The sequence below is a fragment of the Parus major genome, chromosome 12, assembly GCF_001522545.3.
Source record: "Parus major isolate Abel chromosome 12, Parus_major1.1, whole genome shotgun sequence".
In the NCBI taxonomy this organism is placed as follows: domain Eukaryota; kingdom Metazoa; phylum Chordata; class Aves; order Passeriformes; family Paridae; genus Parus; species Parus major.
Genome location: NC_031781.1, coordinates 8,640,782 through 8,659,774, shown reverse-complemented (window position 1 = coordinate 8,659,774; position 18,993 = coordinate 8,640,782). Strand labels below are relative to the sequence as shown.

At 56.9% G+C, this 18,993-nt stretch overlaps 2 protein-coding genes across 4 annotated transcripts in view; both read right to left on the bottom strand.

Moving 5' to 3' along the window:
* CELSR3 (cadherin EGF LAG seven-pass G-type receptor 3) overlaps positions 1–12,395 on the bottom strand; it is a 31,039-nt gene extending 18,644 nt beyond the window's left edge. Inside the window, exons 1-6 of the mRNA XM_015641154.3 lie at positions 9,590–12,395; positions 3,425–4,057; positions 1,601–1,823; positions 1,112–1,227; positions 645–733; positions 77–234 (exon numbers count right to left, since the gene is read on the bottom strand). Of these exons, the coding sequence (XP_015496640.1) occupies positions 77–234; positions 645–733; positions 1,112–1,227; positions 1,601–1,823; positions 3,425–4,057; positions 9,590–12,236 (3,866 nt within the window). The 5' untranslated portion in view covers positions 12,237–12,395. The remainder of the gene's footprint in view (positions 1–76; positions 235–644; positions 734–1,111; positions 1,228–1,600; positions 1,824–3,424; positions 4,058–9,589) is intronic.
* Positions 12,396–15,472: 3,077 nt separating this feature from the next.
* Positions 15,473–18,993, bottom strand: part of NCKIPSD (NCK interacting protein with SH3 domain) — a 50,765-nt gene continuing 47,244 nt past the window's right edge. For all 3 annotated transcript variants that reach the window (XM_015641093.2, XM_015641096.3, XM_015641095.3), the window contains exon 13: positions 15,473–18,700. In XM_015641093.2, coding sequence (XP_015496579.1) covers positions 18,497–18,700 — 204 coding nt within the window. In that variant the 3' untranslated portion in view covers positions 15,473–18,496. The remainder of the gene's footprint in view (positions 18,701–18,993) is intronic.

The window sequence follows — 18,993 nt, the reverse complement described above, 5'->3', positions numbered from 1 at the left end:
GCCAAGGTCCTGGATGTGAAGGCCTGGCTCCTTGGGGGATCACCTCTCCCCACCACAACAGTTCCAAGGAACTCACTTTTTCGAGCTGGTCTGCACACCTTCTGCAGCACAAGAGTAGTTTCCAATCTCACTGCCAAACTGCAGGGCCACTGAAGCATCACATTCATCTATTGTCAAGATGGCCACCTTGTCCTTGGAGGGGCCCTGCACCACCCCCAGGGTGCTGACCTTGGGCTGAAAGCAAATGAAGGGTGTCAGCAGCACACATGCTCCAGACCCAAGCACCCAAAGGTTCACACAACAGCAAGGAAAGGCCCGCGCACGGCCCAGGCTGAGCTGTGTTCCTGGAGGTGTGAGCAATGCAGGAAACCTCCAGCTGAGCCCAGCAAGCAGCACCAGAGAGGGACATGGGCTAGAACACTGCATGGAGCACATTACTACAGCCTCCAAGTCAGGTCCTGAATGTCAATCTGTCCCTGTACCCAGCTGTCTGCTCCACTGCATCCATCCCCAATGGCTGAAAACCTCCTCTACCTCCTCTCCAGAGCCCCTGCCATGGGACAGAGCCAGGGAACAGGAGAACCAGAGCCGCTCACTTGTGGGGAGAGAGCCAGGAGTGTTGGGGACAGCTGGGGCACACGTACCTTGTTGTAGTAGCGGAGCTGCAGTGTGTGCCACTGCCCATCACTCACACCCCCTGGCAGGTAGGGGCTCACTACGGTGCTGGACTCTCCTGAGGAGACAGGGATGATGGCAGGCTGAGGGAAACCAGACAGCCTTCAGACGTTCCCACCCCTCCTAAGGCACTGAACCCACTGTGCTGCTGATGGACCTGTGAAGCTCTCAGTGATACAACAGGACAGAAAAGCAGCAGAGACACCAAAAGGGTTTGTCCTGGTTTGTGCTCACACACTGCACTTCTAAGCCCAGGGAGAGTCCTGATACACATAATTCATCCCTTGTGCTATCCAGTGATGCTCACCAACACTTCTTAACCCTGCTTCCCTCAGCACAGGTGCCATCCAGGCCAGCACTCTTCTCTCCCCACTTAGCACAGGCCTTCTCACAGCTCCCATGACACAAATCCCACAACAGGCAGGGCCAAGTGTACCTGTGGAGTATTTCAGCTGCACCTGTCCCTGGATGATCTCCACTGCCAGGAAGTCATGCCTCTCATTCAAACGCCCATTGTAGAGCAGAAGGCCGCTGGGCTCCACAGTGCTGAACCTGGGGCAGGGTAGGAAGAAGGAGGGCAGGATATGTACAAGGAGCACGTGGAGACCCCCTCTCTCCCACAGCATGCACCAGCACCCCAGCACAGGGACACTAAGACCTGAGCATGGGGGCCTGGCATGGAGGCAGAGGCTGGCAGCAGCCAAGGGCAGAGGCACCACAGGGAAGGATGAGCCGATGCCAGTGCAGATTCAGAGCCCTTTGGCTAAAGGTGCCAGGGCAGCCCCACGGGGAAGCAAAGCCAGTAACACAGGGAGAACATCAGGCAGTTCCTGGATTGGCCCAGCGTGCTGTGCACAAGAGCCACCAGAGCAGGGCCAGGTGAACCAAGGATGCTGGTGTGCAGCAGAGGAAAGAGAGAACTCACGAGAGGGCAAGGGTGAGGTGGAAGCGCTGGCGCAGGCCCCGGAACATGATGAAGGATCGCGGTGGGAAGGAGCGCGTGGACACCTCGCAGAAGGGCGTCTCAAAGCCGCCCGCTGGGCACTGGCAGCGGAAGCCGCCGTCGGCGCCGTTGGTGCAGGTGCCGCCGTTGCGGCACACGCCGGGCACGCACCGCCCCGCACGGCTGTCCACCTCACAGTTCTCACCTGCAGAAGCAAGGCCAAGGGCTTGGGATGCATACACAACAGCCACCCCTGCGCTCCTTGTCTTGGGAATGCAGACCTCAGCATGGATTCAGGAAGGGGCAGCTGAGGGGAAGGAGCCTGTGGAGCAGCTGGGGGCCAGTGAAGGGTATGACAACTCAAGTGTTCCCCACAGAAGCCAGTGAGCTAGCAATCACTGCCAGCCTGGAACGAGTCACTGGGCTGGATGTGATGCCAGGTCTGGCTGAAGGGGCACGTTTGGATCCAGTACAGCATGGGAAAATGACGGGAGGGCACTGGCCACAGCTGGGCTGCACGGTCCTAAGAATGGAGAAGCAAGCCAGGGAAATCCCAGTAATGCTGAGAGTGCCTCCTCGGGCCCTGCCACCACACAAACCTGGGACAAGAATCTCAGTCCTGTTTCTGGGGTGTGGGGACAGCCCAGTGCCCCTGAGCTCCTGTTAATAGCAACAGAAGTATCACCGATAGCACCAGGAGCTTCCAAACTCTGCATGCACGTGGGAGTCACACAGGGAACAACAAATACCCTGGCACCTTGCTGGCATGGGTAACAGGGATTCCCCACACCAGCTCAACAGTGCAGTGCAGGGCATCTGTCAGCCCCTTTTCCTGTGCTATCCCCAGAGGACCCAGGGAACCACTCAGCTGAAGTCCTACACTCCAGGCCCTGCTCCCATTACTTGCTCCATGATACACAAGGAGGATGAGGAGACAGCATGAAGTGACAGGCAAATGAGCTCATTAACCCTTCTGCTAATGGCTGTTCACGCTTCAAATGTGGAGGTTAATTACCACTGACTCTGCTTATCTCACCAGGAGCCACCTACAGAAGAGCTCTAGGCAGCCATCTGCTGCCATGCTCCCTCCTGGCAGTGAGAGCAAGGCAGGGGATCCCTCCTCACTAGCCAGAGGCCACCTCCCCTCATCAGCCAGTTGCCAGTTCTCCACAGCCTGTTGGGAACTTGTGGCAAAAGACACTGGCTGGACCATGAATTCCCCTGCCAGCCCCCCCAGCTTGGACCAGATCTTCCTGGATCAGATCCTGCCTGGTGGGGCACCTAGGCCCAGCCTCCCCTTCTGCTCTGGGTTGCAGCTTAGCCACCACACATGGGGCCAGTGTGGCTCCACACCTCTGCCAGACCAGATGAAGACTGGCACAGGCTGGAACCAACAGACGGACTCCAACAGTCCCAGAGCCAATCACCCTCCTAGCATGGGGCACAGCTGAGAAATCTCCTGTGCCTCAGCCTAGCATAGTCTAGCTTAGTCCTCCAAACCTCCTGTGCCCCAGCCTAGCATAGTCTACCTTAGTCCTCCTGCTCTGTGAGAAGGGGTGGAAAGTGATGGCCAGGGTCCCCAAGAGTCCTCCATGCCAACACTCTACAAGACAGATTTCTATGGCAACCCCAGCCCTGCACATGCAGCACCATGGAAACACAAAGAGCTGGGAGCAGAGCTGGACCTCTGCAGGCACAGAGAGGCTCTGACACCCACTGCCCTGGGTGGGAAGAGCACCCACCATGGTGTCAGCAATGCCAAGGGACCCACCCAGCTCTCCCCAGGGCCCCAGTCCCAGCACTCACCGCTGAAGTGCTGGCGGCAAACGCAGGTGTATCCCCCCTCCTTGCGGGTGCAGATGCCCCCATTCAGGCAGGGGTTGGAGTAGCACAGGTTGATCTCCGTTTCGCAGTAGTCCCCGGTGAAGCCCTGGGGACAGCGGCACCGCAGGCCGGCGATGGGGTGGATGGGCCGAAAGAGGGTGGAGCGAGAGGCGATGAAGGGGGCTGAGCTGTCAAACTTGAGGACCGAGATGCACTTCATGTAGTTCTGGCAGGGCTCCCGCAGGCACACGTTGTCATCGAAGGGCAGCACCTCCAGCATGGAGGTGCCTGTCAGCACCATGCGCTTCATGTACAGCTGCTCCTGCAGCTCCTCCGAGCTGAAGTAGCGCCTGCCCCATGGGGCCAGGGCAGAGAAGCTGACGTTGAGTACCATGCCACCCACGTCCGTGTCGTTCTGGATGTTGAAGATGAAGATGTCCTCCTTGGGTGTTGCAAGCACGGTGGCCACTCCTTCCAGAAAGGTGGAGAGCAGCGGGGAGAGGAAGCGCTCCTGCCACATGTTCTCCAGCCGCACCGTGATGCTGTTGGCCAGCATGTCCTCCGTGATGATGATCACCCGCAGGACACACTGAGCTGTCACGCTGTGGATCCCGTCTGTTGGAGGCAACAGGGACACGCTGTAGGTCTCTGCCTGCTGCTCAGAGGGTCTCCTCCCTCCCAGCCCAGAGAAAAGCCCTGCACCCCTGTGTGGCCCCAAACAGGTCTGAGTCCTTGGTAACGAAGCTTGGAGCCACAGCCCCAGAGGCTAGCTGGGGGCCACCTGGGATGGAGGGGGAGAGTGGCTGGCGTGGCTGCACCTTCTCCCCCCACATCAGGCTCTCCACTGAAAGAGCTCTGAGGTTTTCTCCTTGTCCTGGATCTCGGCAGCAAACTGAGCTCTCAGGAACAAAGGTGCTCAGGAACAGAAGGAAGTCCCAGCAGGAGGTTTGGCAAACACAGAAGCTGATGCCAGGGCCTGGGGTGTTTTGCTTCCCTGCTGTGCCCTGTCTGCCTTCCCTATGCTGCCTTTTCCTGTGCTCTCCTCCTGCCATTTCCTTCCTCTCTCCTCCAGGCTCCTCCAAGCTTTTGTGCTGGTCTCCCTGCTTCCCCCCTTCTCACCATCTGCTCTGCATCTCTTCCTCTCTCAGCTCATCTCTGGTTTGTTTAATTCTCTTTAATCTCTATTTTCCTTGGAAATAAACTCCTTCCCTTTGGGATCCTGCACCACATGAGCAATCTCCCAAGCAGGAGCAGAGGAGCACGCAGGGACGCTCGGAGCTTGCCTGCCTGCTCTCTGCCAGGACCTTGGCCAGCAGCAGCAGCAGCGGCGGCAGCTCACTCACTGCACATCTGTGCACTCCCAGCCAGTGGCTCAGGCTGCAGGGGCACAGGCAGCACAGCACAGCCCAAATGGGCAATGGTGCAGCTTCCACTCTGGCAGATCTGTGATCATGGGCCCCTACCTCACCCCACCTACGCAACTCCCAATGGATCCTGATACCCCAGGATGCCCAGACACCTCCGCTACCAGCGTTGGCTGGGGCAACCAGCTGGGAGAAGCCTGTCTGCTGACCCCCAGGAGGATGCCTCCTATCACCTGGTCCCCTCCTTCTGGGCCTCCAGCAGGCAGACCCATCAGCACGGTAAGGCAAGGCTGTGCCAACCTTGGTGGCCCCAGAAATGCTTGATGAGGCTCATCAAGAACCTCACTGCTCTTGAAATGAAGCAATCCATCTTCCAGCCCATTGCCAGCAATCTAAAGCTGGTCTCCATGGACATTAGCAGCACACAGCTATCACCTGTTGTTCCTACCTCCCACCCCACATTCCCCTGACAGCCTCAAACCCCCACATTTCCTTGGAAAACTGGAACTCCATCGTCATACCAAGACAACAGTTAAATCAGCACATCTCAACAGTGATAATCCTGGATCCATGACTAATCCTGGATCCCAAGCCTTGCTGTAACCTCCCCTATGGGCTTCACCTTCTCCAACCCAGTGCAAGGAGGCACCAGGAGCAGCAGGATTCCTGGCACCCCAGTCAGCCCCATCCCTGACAAGGATCCGGTGTGCAAATGTCAGCCACTCATCCCACATTCACGGCCCAGCTCCAAGCCTCACGTACAAAGCTGCCTTTACTGTTCTTCTCTTCCCATGGCTGCTGTGCTGCAAAGCCTTTTGATTTCCCTCAGCCCTGTTTGAAGTTTGCAGTGAAGGAGGATTTACAAATTGAAACATCTCCCTTTCTTCCACCTCTCTCTTCTACTCTTTAGAAGGTGAAAGCTTTCTAATGACCCTGCAAATTCCTGTGCAAGCAGCAGCCTGTTCGTTGGGACTGGTGCTCTGGAGATAAGGCTGGCTCCAGGCTGGGGGAGCAGCATGCCAGTATAGTCACCCAGGAGCTAATCTGGAGGAAACGGGGGGTTGCTTCTCTCTGAAGTCAAACTGCTCCCACCCCATATGGAAGCAAGGTCAGAAAGCATCTCTCTGTGTGACACCCTGCCCGCTCTGGCACAGAGGGCAGCATGAACAGCGGCAACGGAACAGCTCCATTCAGCATCTGCTTGGACATGCCAGGGTATCTAGATCTGTCTGGGCCCAGGGAAAGGAACTGGCATCATCACCTGCATTCCCCAAGGCACGTTCTCTCTGCAAGAGGCTCATGGGGTTCTGAGACCCCCCCAGACCTAGGGAGGCAGGAGTGTGAGGAAAGCCACAAGTCACACTTGGCATAAGATGCTCTGCAAGCCACCATCAGCCTGGGAGCTCTCCCTGAGAAACCACCTGGTGAGACAGTGTCCCAGGATGCCATCACTTTGACACCAGCTCCCTTCTCAGCACACAGCTGGGTCATACCCCAGCTCCCTCTCCCCTCCATTTGTCCCCCCTCACAGTTGGCCTCTCTGGGCAAGGCAAGCATGAGCTCTGTACAAGCCCAGCTCCCTCTCCTCTCCAGCTCATAGCTCAGCCAGAAGCAGCCACAAGGCCTGGGGACAGCTCTCGCTCTCCCCAGGGGCTGCTCAGCACCCAGCAGATATCTGCCTGGCTTATGGCTGTTAGTAGGCCTTGGCTGACACGATGCTGAGGGCATCCTGGGGCAGGCTGGAGGCCAGTAATGCCTCCCAGGAGCAAGGAGCCTGTGTCTGGGGAAGAAAGGAGAGTTGGAGGGTACCTGATGCCTTTGGCATTGCCCAGCCCACAGCAGGAAAGCCAAGCATCCCTTTCCCGGTTCCCCACAGAGTGTGCAGCCAGGCCTGGCCCCACAGCCCCCCTCTAACACTGTCCCACCTCAGCATCACACCCAAGGCTGCTTCCCCCTCCATGCAGAGGGAAGCAGATGGTTAAGAGAATGACCCTCTGCAAATGGGGAAAGAAAGAAAATAAAGCTACCAGAAGAAAGCCCAAAGCTGGCTGGAGGCACTGACCCCCCATGGGAAGCATTTTAATCACGAATGCTCAGCCTTTCTGATTAAATCCTGTGGCTGGAGAGCTGGTGCCTGGTGAATATTCATGCAGCAGAGTGAGGAGTCCTAGAAACACAGCTACATGGAATGGAGCAAGGAAAAGGGACAAGGGGCTGTAACCCTTGTGCTGGACAGCACTGGGTCATTGTGTTTGCAATTCCAAGACTGACAATTACCAGCTTCAAAAGCAATGAAGCTAAAGAAGAGCTCCACATCCTGAGTGGTAGCAACAGTGTCCGAGAGAGTAAAAGCCACTATTCCAACTGCAGTGGCCACCTCAGAAACAGCAAGGGTGCTCTGGGGACAGACTTTCAGGTAAGGAACAGTAAACCATTTCCAGACAGAGATGTCAGGAAAAGAGATGGCTACCGGTACAGTGAACATTCCTCACCGCTGCTGAAGAGCTTTGGCAGACCTCTCAACATTTTGATAGTACTTTACCAGTTAAAAGATCTTGAAAGTAAATCAGGCTCCTATCACCCAGCACAGAAGATGAATGTCATTCTCCTGCATCTGAGCCTCCACACTTGTTACCAAGCCCACAGAAACCAGTCTGAAATGGTTTAAAGTCAACATGATGTCAGTCTCTTACACTGCCCCGATTTCACAGTGCTGCTGGCTATGGACAGCCCCTCCATCCCACTGTCCTGCATCCTCAGCAGCCAAGAGCAGATTTTAGCAGCCAGACAAGTCCACACGCCTATGAGAAGCTGAGGTCAGTTTGGAGGGTATCGGCCCCACTTGAAAGGCACTGGTTTGTGATGGCCCAAGTCTTCTGCCCCCTACAAGGGGCTGAGCTAAGAATACACACACAGCTTACAGGCAGGCAATACAGCTTCTTTCCCTGTGTTTTAGGGGGATCCAGGCTCCCTCAAATGCATCATAAAGGCAGGAAAGCCACTCCCTCCTAGGATGCTGACCCTTGGGGCACCCATGTAGGTGCTACCTCTGCCTCCCAGCAGCAGGAAGGTGGTCTGTCACAGCACAGTGTCCGGGGCAGACAATGCAGCCGGGTCTGAACGTCCTGGCTGCCAGCTCTGCAAACCCACCCTCTCTCTGCACACAGCGACAGCATGGGGCCGGCGGAGCTGCCAGCTGGGCGGGGGGCTTCCAACAACAAAGACTGAAAAACCAAACTAGACTTCCACCTCCACAGCCAATATAAAACCCAACAAAAGGCCCATTTTCCAGCATCTCACTTCCCTCGTCAGAACCGCTCTTCCCCTTCCCTCTTCTCCCCTCCTTCGTGAGCACACCTCTCCCATTCTCCCTTCCCGCTGGAAGATGACGACATTCTAATTGCAAGGGCCCCCTTGCCACGAGGCGGCTCGATACAGGACTTCAGGATGTGATTGTCTCCTGCCTTTGTGCAGGGTTAAGTGTGTGAGGAGGCAGGGCTTGCATAAACATACTGGGGCAGAAGCTGGAAAGGTCAAAACCACCCCCACCTCCAGCAATGGGCATGTGTTTGCCTGCAGCCGCTCTCGGCCAGCCCTGCGGCTACAATTAGCCCCCCCAGAGCACCAGCCCACTGCCAGGCTGGTGCTGCACATGTAGGATTGCCTTGAACAGGTCTGCTTTTAAAGCCCTCGCTCCATCTTTTGAAAGAGAGCCTCCTCTCACAGAATAAGCCGGATTGAGAGAGCTCCAAGGGAAGGCAGCTGGTAGCTGACGGTCAGCGGAGCATCACAGTTTAGAGTATGGCTCCCCAGACACTCCTGGCCATCCAGCGCTGGGCCCCTTCAGAGAGGGCTCTTGCCCTCCCTCCTGCAGCCGCTCCATGGTTCAGCAATGGACAGATGCCTCCATTTCAGATCGTACATCCACCAGCTAAGAAAGGCTAGTGGTGAAGGCAAAGCTCAGGCTCTGGGAGCTCCAGGTGCAAACCCTGCTTGCTCACAGGCAAGCCCCTAGGTCCATCTTTGTCCTGTCCTCAGCTGGGCTAGACAGCACCCCAACACCTCACAAAGCCACCCCCAGCTACAGCTAGCATCTGGATACTCCAACAACACACGCTATGCAAGAGTTCCAGGCACTGCCCTCAGGTTTGTCCCAGCTGTCCCCTGCAACCCAAAGTTGGCTGCAGAAAGGCGGTACTAGGCTTTAGAAGCTGCTCACAAAGCAAGTGTTGGCAGGTGCCACAGCCAGAATCTGGACTGTTTGCTACAGGCAGACGGGTGTTCAAGAGGGCTCCTTCTGCACTGAGCTCAATCCCTCCCTCCTGTGCAGAGCCAGGGAAGCACTCAGTCCCGGCAGAGAGAGGAGCCACCCCGGCTTGGGAGCAAAGCAGTGTACCAGCCCCTGGGCCAGCAGCCTGGCCACCCTGGGAACTGCCTCTTTCCTGAGCCAGCACCCTATGGCACACAACACAGTCTGGCTGCCACGACACCTCCAAAGGTGCCTCACTAGCAGCCAGAAGTGATCTCACTCAGCCAGAAGTGAGCTCAGTAACGATGCTTTGTTCTTGCAGACCATTTCCAGCCTTGGCCCCTTTACAGCCTGCCTCCCATGCCACCCTTCAGATCACTCCAGCACTATTCTCTGACTGGAATGGACTCTCAATCCAAATCTTGTTACCAGTCCCCAACCCAACCCCCAAAGCACAATGGACTGCCCCAGAGGGACCTCACAGAGCCCCTCAAAGGTACTGTATTGAATTAATTAATGATTTTCACTCCCTACCTGTGACAGTCACCAGCATGGAGGCCACAAGCGGACGGTTGTTGTCCAGCTTACGGCTCAGCCTCAGCTCCCCGCTCGACTGATTTACAATCAACAAGTGTAGTTCATTTCCCCGCTCAAAGGTGTAGAAGAGGCGGTCAGACGCATCTGGGTCATATGCTGGGACCTTCCCTATGACCCCCGAGGGGAAGGTGTTGGACTTATTGGACACGTAGTTATTGAACAGGATTTGGAAGTTCTTCAGAACAGGGCTGTTGTCATTCTGGTCAATGAGTTTGATGTGGACTGTAGCTCTGCTGACCAGAGGGGCAGAGGTGGCCTGCACTACAATCACATATTCAGATTTTGTCTCATAATCCAAGTCAATCAAGGCTGTGAGCTCCCCAGAAAAGATGTCCATCTGGAATATCTCAGGTATGTTGCCTTCCACAATTTGGTACATGATCTGGGCATTGGGTCCCTCGTCTGGGTCAACAGCTGTGATCTGGGCTACCACAGAGCCTACGATGCTGTTCTCCTTAACCAAGACCTCAAACTCTTCAGCAGGAAAGACAGGGGCATTGTCATTCACATCCTGAATGGTAACCTGGATGTGGACAGGAGTTCGCTGAGGAGGGATGCCCCTGTCCACAGCGTAGGCAGTCAGTTCATAGACAGGAACGTTCTCGCGGTCCAGCCTGCGCACAGTGCGAATGATGCCCGAGGTGGGCTCGATGGTGAAGTCTCCATCCCCATCCTCCCCATTCTGGAAGGTGTACTGCACTCGCCCGTTGGTGTGCGCATCCCGGTCGGTGGCAGAGATCTGGAGCACACTGGTGAAGGGAGGTGCATCCTCAGAGATCATGCCCTGGTAATGAGGGCTGACAAACTGGGGAGCATTGTCATTAACATCATTCACCATGATTTCAACATACGTGGTGTCCGCCTTCTGGGGGATCCCATTGTCCTTGGCAGTGATAGCCAACGTATACGTGACCTGGTCCTCATAGTCCAGTTCTGCCTGGAGAGTGATGGCCCCAGAGTCTGGATCAATACGAAACTGAGGGACATTGTCTTCCAGGTAGTAGGTGATGCGGGCATTTTCCCCCACGTCATCGTCCGTGGCACTGATCACCACCACAGTGCTGCCCACAGGCCGGTCCTCGTTGATGCTCGCAGAGTAGTGTGCACTCTGGAACACAGGCCGGTGTGTGTTGGCATCGGTGATGTTGATGTGAACGTGGCAGTTGTCACGCAGGGTGCGATCAGAGGCTGTCACGGTGAGCACATAGCGCCTCTCCTGCTTGTAGTCCAGTGGCAGAGACAGAGTGATGAGCCCCAGCCCACCCTGCGTGCTGATGGAGAAGCGGTTCCGTGTGTTGCCCCCTGTGATCTGGTACGTGATGGCACTGTTCACATCCCGGTCGACTGCCGTGACGCTGAGGACGCTGGTCCCTACAGCTGCATCCTCGTTCAGGCGGATGAAGTATTCCTTCTGGGTGAACTCAGGGCGGTTGTCGTTGACATCCATGACAGTAATGGTGACACTGGCTGAGGCGGATAAAGATGGAGAGCCATGGTCACGTGCCTCTACCCCAAAAAAATAGTGCTCGACCGATTCCCGGTCCAAGGGCCCACTGACTGTGATCCACCCTGTGGCACTGTTCACCACAAAGGGTGTGTCAGACGAGACCCCTGTCAGTTTGTACTCCAGGCGCGAGTTCTCGCCGTAATCTGCATCCACGGCCTGGATGTGGATGACGGAGTGGCCAAGGGGAGCATTCTCCAGGACGGATATTTGAAAAGGGGTACTGACAAAAATGGGGGCATGGTCATTGATGTCCACCACCTGGATGCTCGCCATGCCAGTGTTGTTAGAAAGAGGAGGACGCCCCGCATCCTGAGCCCGGATCCTCAGGGCGTACTCACGCTCCACCTCAAAATCCAGAGGGGCCACCACCTGTATTTCCCCAGTGACACTGTCAATGGAGAACTGGCCCCGACTGTTCCCACTGATGATGTTGTAGTGCACCAGCGCGTTGTTATCCTTGTCCAGGTCCGTGGCGGTGACACGCAGGATCTCGGTGTGGGGCCGGATGTCCTCCCTCACTTGGACAATGTAGCGCTTCTCACTGAACTGAGGGATGTTGTCATTCTCATCAAGGACTGTGATGTAGACCTTGACAGTGGCAGAGCGGGGCCCCGGCTCCCTGCCCTGATCGTTGGCTTCCACCACCAGGGAGTACTTCTCCATCTTCTCCCTGTCCACTGGCCCGCTGGTGGTGATGAGGCCAGAGCGGGGATCAATCTCAAAGACGTCGTAGGCAGCCCGTTCATTGACAAAGCGGTAGCGGATGTTGGCATTGGGCAGGGAGTCGACATCGGTGGCCCGCAGCTGCAGAATGGGGTATCCCTCCTCAACGTTCTCCCGGATGGTCTCCCGGTACTCGCCCTGCTCGAAGACGGGGTCGTGGTCATTGCGGTCAGCCACAGTGATGGCCACCATGGTGGTGGCGGAGAGCCGCGGTGCCCCGTGGTCAGTGGCCGTCACTCGGAAGTAGTGCAGGTCCATGCTCTCGCGGTCCAGGGCCTGGGTGGTGGAGATGAGCCCGGCCCGCGGGTCGATGCTGAACAGATCCCGCGAGCGGCTGTTCATCAGCGCATCCATGGAGTACACCAGCCGCCCCGCCTCGCCCCCGTCGGGGTCCTGGGCCACCACCGCCACCACCGCCGTCCCCGCCGGCTGGTTCTCCGCCACCTCCGCCTGGTAGTTGTACTGGGGGAACAGCGGGTGGCGGTTCGGGGCTGCGCGCCGGCCCCGCCGCCCCGGGACCGAGGGCAGCGGCGGCGGCTGGGCGGCGCGGGGCGGGCAGCGCGGCGGGGACCGGCGGCGCGGTGCCGGGGGCAGCCCCGGGGGCACGGCCGCAGCCCGGCACGGCACGGCGGCGGGACAGCCCCAGCGGGCCGGCGGCCCCCAGCTTGCCGGCGGCGGCGGCGCGGTGGCCCCCAGCCCGGAGGGGAACAAAGGCAGCAGCAGGAGCGGTAGCAGCACCAGCAGTAGCGGCGGTGGCGGCGGCGGCGGCGGCGGCTCCCGGTGGCGGCGGCAGCAGGAGCGGCTCGGGGCGGCCACCGGCTCCTCCGCCGCCGCCATGGTGCCTCGGCGGCCGCCGCCCGGCCCGGGCGCACGGAGGTGGGCTCGGCGCTGCCCCCGCTCGCGCCGGCGATGGCCGCCCCCTGCCCCGCCGCCGCCGCCGCTGCTGCTGCCGGGGGTGGTGGCGGCTCCTCCCGCAGCCCCAACATGGCTCCCGCCGCCCCGCCCCGCCGCGCCCTCCCCGCCCTGCGCCGCCATCTTGAGCCCGGGCGAGCGGGCTGTGGCGGGCGCTCTGCGGAGCTCCGGTCCCCGGGCCGGCCGCACCGGGCACTGCCGGCTGCTCACTGCCGGCCCCGGAGCGGGCTGTGACCCCGCGGGCTCGGCGCTGCCGGCCAGGTCTTTGCGAGGAGCTGCACCGGCCGGCCCGGGGTGAGGGGCTCCCGGAACCTCCCTGCCAAAACTGCAGAGCCCGCGGATAGCGGGCACACACCGAGCCCCTGCCGAGCGCACCGGCCGCTGCTGCGGCGCTGCTGGTGCTCCAGGCGCCACAGCCATCCCGTGCCACCGCCAGCGTCCCCTGAGCCAGGCTGTGCCCCCTTGCCCGAGGAGAGCCCGAGACAGCTGCCCTGCCGCCGACATAAAGGGCAAGGCAGGAAAGTGCCTTGGTTAGGCAGGAGGCACTGCCATGCCTTGGCAGCCCCACGGGCCCCTTCCACTCCCCCATGGCCATCTGGAAGCAGCAGCACCTTGAGCATTTTACTGTGTAAATGACGATGGGCTTCCCTGCGTCCCGCTCTTGCAGGCGGTGCAAGTGGTGTCACGGCCCCTGCCACCCGGCTCCACACCCGTACACCCATACACCAAGTGTGTGGCACAAATTTAGCTATCCCACTCTGCTTGCTGGACACAGACTCCACAAGGGGTGGCATCATCACCAGAGGGAAAGTTGCACATATTGCTTCCTGCACCCCTGAAAATAAAAAAAAAAACACCCTCAACCCTACTTTTTTTTCCAAGGAAAATTCAGTTTGAGCCCCTTGCATTATGGTGATTCATTAATGTATCAGCATCATAATTTAGTTGTTGGTTTGATTCAATCAACTAATGTCCTAATCCACTGAAGCTCATCACAGGCTTAGGAATAACAGGGTTTAGGTCCTCATTAGTGTTTTGCATGCAATGGTAGAGGGACATCCTTGGCCATGTCCTGATGAAGGAGAGGGCACACTGGGGCAAATGCTAGGGAAGAAAGAACTGTGTCAGGGAGGAAAATAGAGCAAATCTGGGAGATGGGGGAGTTTAGGATGGGGTAGGAAAGGGCAGGGCATACATGGGATGACAACCTGTGCCTCCATGCACATCCCAGGTCAAAAGGGGCTGCAAGAGCCTGCTGTGTTGGATGGACTGTTGTTCAGGGTGTTGTAGGCTGAAGAGCAGGAGGGCCCCCACATCCACACCTCAGCCAGGCTAGATATCACTGGCAGCCCTGGTATAGCCCTGCATAGGTTCTAAAACAAACACAAATTACCAGTGGGATGGCTTCACACTGGAGGTGGCATTGCACTTCTCAGCTGTCACTCCCAACACTGCAGGAGCCACACTCACTCTCCAACACATTCCCACCCTCCAGGAAACAACACAGGGCTGTGCAGGGTCTCACTGTCCCCTTGCAGAAATCTGAGTGGCTGCTTGGGAGCTACACACTGCTTTGGACAGCACAGCATGTGCATCTGCACAGCAAAGAGGGGTCACAGGAGATGTGTTGGCCCCGTGACACAGCAGGTCTCGGGCCCTCAAGGCAGTCCAGCTGCCACTGTCCCGGTGGTGTCCTCTGTTCCAGCTGTGGCTGGGGCCATGGCATCCCAGATGCTGCTGCCACAGCGCTGAAGCCTGCTATCACCAGTGCTTTGCTTCTCTGCTCCACGTTCCAGTACTCTCCCACTAGCCATGGCCACTACCAGCTCTCACCCAGCTTTGGTTCCACCAATGGTGACAGATGGTCCCCTGGCAATTATTGTTAGTGTAAACGAGGGGGTGGGAAGAGCACATGCTGCCCACTGATCAGGGGTTTGACAGCAAGCAGGTCCTCATTCCTAGGGTGGAAACCAAGAAAATACAACATGGGGTCTGCAGCACAACCAGTATGTCCCCAAACCACTGGCTCACCTCATGCAGGGCTGGTAATTCCCTCCCACCATCATCACCCCTGCAGAAGCCAAGGCCTGGCCACCACTGGGGAAGCGACAGGGTGGGCAGAGCAGGCAGGGCTTGTCCTTGCCCTGTTGCTTGTGCTGAGCATGTGTTGTAGGACCATGATGGGAAATACCAGGCAGGCCCTAAAGTGGCGGCCAGTGCAGCCGAGCATGCGGCAGAGAGAAGTTCCCCTGGAGCTTACACAATGCTCAGGGCTGACACCCAGTGAGTGTGGATGTCTAAGCCCTTGGAGAAGCCAACATGTTACTTTATGAACTCCATAGGATGGGTCACCTGCTGTGATTAACTCCTCAACCACCACCTAACACCTCTGCTTTGGGTGGTCCAGCACCAGCACTGACAGGGCTGTGGCCATACTGTGCTCTTGGGAGATTTACGTTCTCCCCTACAGACCCTTCAGCATCCACTGAAGCCCTCCCAGTGCTGTTAGGATAATGCCAGAGCAGCCCTGGCCCTGCACACAGCTCACCCAAGAAACCTCATTTAACATCACTCAGATGCAACAGGAAAACACTGGCTGGATCATACATCACACCTCCTCACACTGGCGATGTGCCATCAGGAAACCAAATCAGGAGAGAGGCAATACTTTTTAAAAGTAATGAAGGCTTTCAAGTTTATTTGTTCTAATTACCCAGCTGACAGCTCAGGGGAGGAGGAAAAAATTATCAGGGTATTACTGCCACAAAATAGTTGTAATTGAATCATTCCAGACAATAAAGCAGAAGCGTAGGTCACAGGCAATGTATCACTCCCACCATGCCAGCCCCCCAATACCCCTCACTGTTGCACCACATTAAACAGCAGTACAAGGAAACACTGCTCTAATTGTGTCTTAGTACAGCAAACAATCTTGAGGGTCTCACCTACATGAAGAGCAGGACCTGCTGAGCAGGCTGGGGACACTGAGTTTACGTGCTGCAGTTGGATTGCCTGTGATGTGGGAAAGCCTTTCCTGGCCAGCAGGTGTATTTATCCCCCTGGACCCCACAGCCAGCTTCCCCCTCAGCTCTCCCAGCCCTTGGCTGTGGTGGCAGCAGGGTGGTGGGACAGAAGGTGCAGCTGGGATAGGGTGAGCAACCCCATGGACAGCAATGGCTCAGGAATGCCAATGGGAGCCACAAGCTCTGCAGTCTGGGCTTCTGGCAAGCAGAGCCACAGGTCCTGGCACTGCTGGGTTTGCCTGGCACAGCAAAGCCTGTGCTGTGTCACTGAGGGCAAGTACCAGATGAACATCTCACCACAGCAGCAGGTCATGGGCCAAACAAGCCCCAGCAGCACTCGGAAGCAAGCCGAGGTTGGCTCAGGGGCACATGCAATCATGTGCTGCACAGAGCAGTGGGGCACAGGAGAGCCACCATGGGGGACACACCAATGAGCAGCAGCAGTCCTTACTTGTCACAATTGATCCCAGGTGTACAAATTGCACACTACAAGGCCACACACCTAGGGACTTTGGAGACACAGGCCAAAGAGGCGGGAGCTGGGACAATCCTGGCCCCGATTCTGCAGGAAGCTCCATTTGATGCCATCCCTGTGTTTGGAGTGGCACAGCTTGCACCTGGCACTTACACCGCTGCCCTGACAGTGGCCTGGCTGGTTCCCTTGTCACAGAGCCACGAGCAGAGACCATCTTCCTGCTGCCAAGTAGCTCTTCCTGCTACTAGTGCTCTGCTCAGTGCCTGCTGTCCTCCCACCGCAGAACCCCTGCCATCCAGGCACCCCAGAGCTGCAGGCACAGGCTGAGGTTTGGGAGCACACATCCACAGCCAAAGCACAATTCATTACACTCAGTACAGACTTTCATTAAACCCTTCCTTGCCCAGGCTCGCTGCCTTGGCAGCTCTGCTGGGAGCCAGCCGAGGCTGCATGTACCTTACGGGAAGTGAACTGTGAGTCCAGCTCTGCCAAACCCTTCACGTGGGGCAGCAATGCTGGGCAGGCCCCAGCGATGACAGCTGTGCCCCTTGCAAGGGCTGCTGTCCTCCAAGCCTTCCTTGTCAGCCAGCAACGTGGTAGAAAAAGACAAGGCAAGAAGCTGAATGAGGGAAATTGACTGCATTACCCCCATTTGGAGATCAGCACCCACTGCTTTGCCTCTGTGGGCAGCATGCACCCTACCACCCCCGATGCTTTGGGGTCCCCATGACAGGATTGGGCAGGCAGGGCTACACTCACAGAAGTCCAGTTTAAGACATTTTTATTCTTCTGCAGGTTACACTTAGTTTAAGAAAATACAGGATCCCTTTTGACATTCATACATTTTTACAGGGCAAAAATAGGTTTCTCTGCTAGGATGGTTATTAAGCTTGGGCATTCCCAGGCTGACTTCCTTTCCCCCTTTGGCTGCCAGGCCAACCCCCTCTGTTCTCAAAGCATCACTGTCTCAGTAGCCAGTCCAGGCCTGCAGAGCTTGTGTGATGTCAAGCTAACAAAATAATAAAAATTAAAGTAAATACAGTGCCCAGTATTTCCAGTTTCACAACTCCTACACTGGCTACTGCAAAAGAAGACCTGGGGACAGGGAGTGACCACATTGTGCACACAAATACCAAAGAGACCCATGTTAGTGTGTGTGACTATCTGGAAGCAGGTTAATCCCGTTTGCTAGAAACCTAGAGGAAATAAAAATAAGGGTTCCCCACAATTAGCATAGTCACAAACAGCTACTGGACACCAGGCTCACGCTGCCTCTGAGTGCTGCCATGGGGACAGGGAGGGCAGCGAGGCAGAGCTACTATGAAGCTCAAGGCAAGAAATGCACGTGCTTCACGAACAGAGCGCACCTGCCCAAGGGCAGCCCCTCTGCTCGAGGCAATGCTGCAAGAGAGGTGGCAAGTGGCAGCTTCACCTGGCAGGACACATCTTTGTTCTGTGTCTGGCCAAGGGCTTCCTAAGGGCAGCGTCACCCACGTGGATCTTACTTCTAGGCTGCCACAGTGTGCAAGAAATTGAGATTTAAACATCACTATAGAAAGCAGATTGAAAAGCAGCTGCTGGGGTAAGACCTCCATGACCCAAGGTGGGCTGCTGCCCGGAGGTAAAGCTGAAGGCTAGGAGGGAGTGAAAGGCTCACTAGACGAGGCATTAGACAGCGAGCAGCTACTTTCCCTTGGCAGGGCTGCAGCACATTGGCACTAGCAGCAGGAAACAAAACAGATGTTACAAAAGCTTCTTCCAAGCACCAGCAGACTCCACTTGGTCACTGCAGGGAGAGAGACGCACATGGAAAAGAAGTGATACTCTAAGGCAAAGGCCTTTCTCTTCAGGACCTTGGGACACCAGTGCAGCTGAACATCCCCCCATACTGGCTGCTAAGCCCCCACAAGCTCTCTGCCCTTCCCACTAACACCAGCTGCCCAAATAGCTCCTGCTGAGTCTTGCAGGCAAACCACGTGCCAGCGCCCATCCTGCTATGCCTGCCCTGGGCACCAGGCCCCGGGGGCACCCCACACCCTCTCTGCTGCTGGCGCTTCCAAAGGGCCGGTGAACACTGTCCCAACCTTAGGCCTCACACAGAGGGATATAAGGTATGAGCTGAACTGGGAGGGAATGGGGAGAAAGTGTCAACAAAAGACATAGTCGATCCAAGTGGTTCAAACTCCAGTCCAAGCTGAGGAGCATTAGCTGGTACCAGAAGAGATTTCTGGAAACTCCTTATAAATCTCCAAGATGATCAGTTTCTCCATCTGGCACTGCTGGTCATCCTCCTCCTCACCCAGGATGCGCTGCAGGATGCCCTGCAGGTCAGCGAGGCGGTGCTGGTGCTGCAGATAGGGCGTGGAGCGGATGATGGCATGCATCAGGGACAGATACTCCATCCTCAGCTGCCAAGTAGGAGGGGAGACAAATGACAGAGCACAGTGAAAGATTTGAAGTGGGATAAACAAGCATGCCAGCCTCCATTACAGCATAAGCACAGGAACAGCTGCTGCTGCACCATCAACCAAAGCACAACTCCAGAGGCACCTGCTTTTCCTTAAGTATCACTACTAAGTATGGAAAACTCAGCTTTTCCCACAGCAAGCGTGCTGCTCCTCCCTCCCCTGCCCTTGAACACGTGCACGTCCCCTCTTGCAACACCAAATGAGCGATTCCTCCTCCTACTACTCACAGAGGG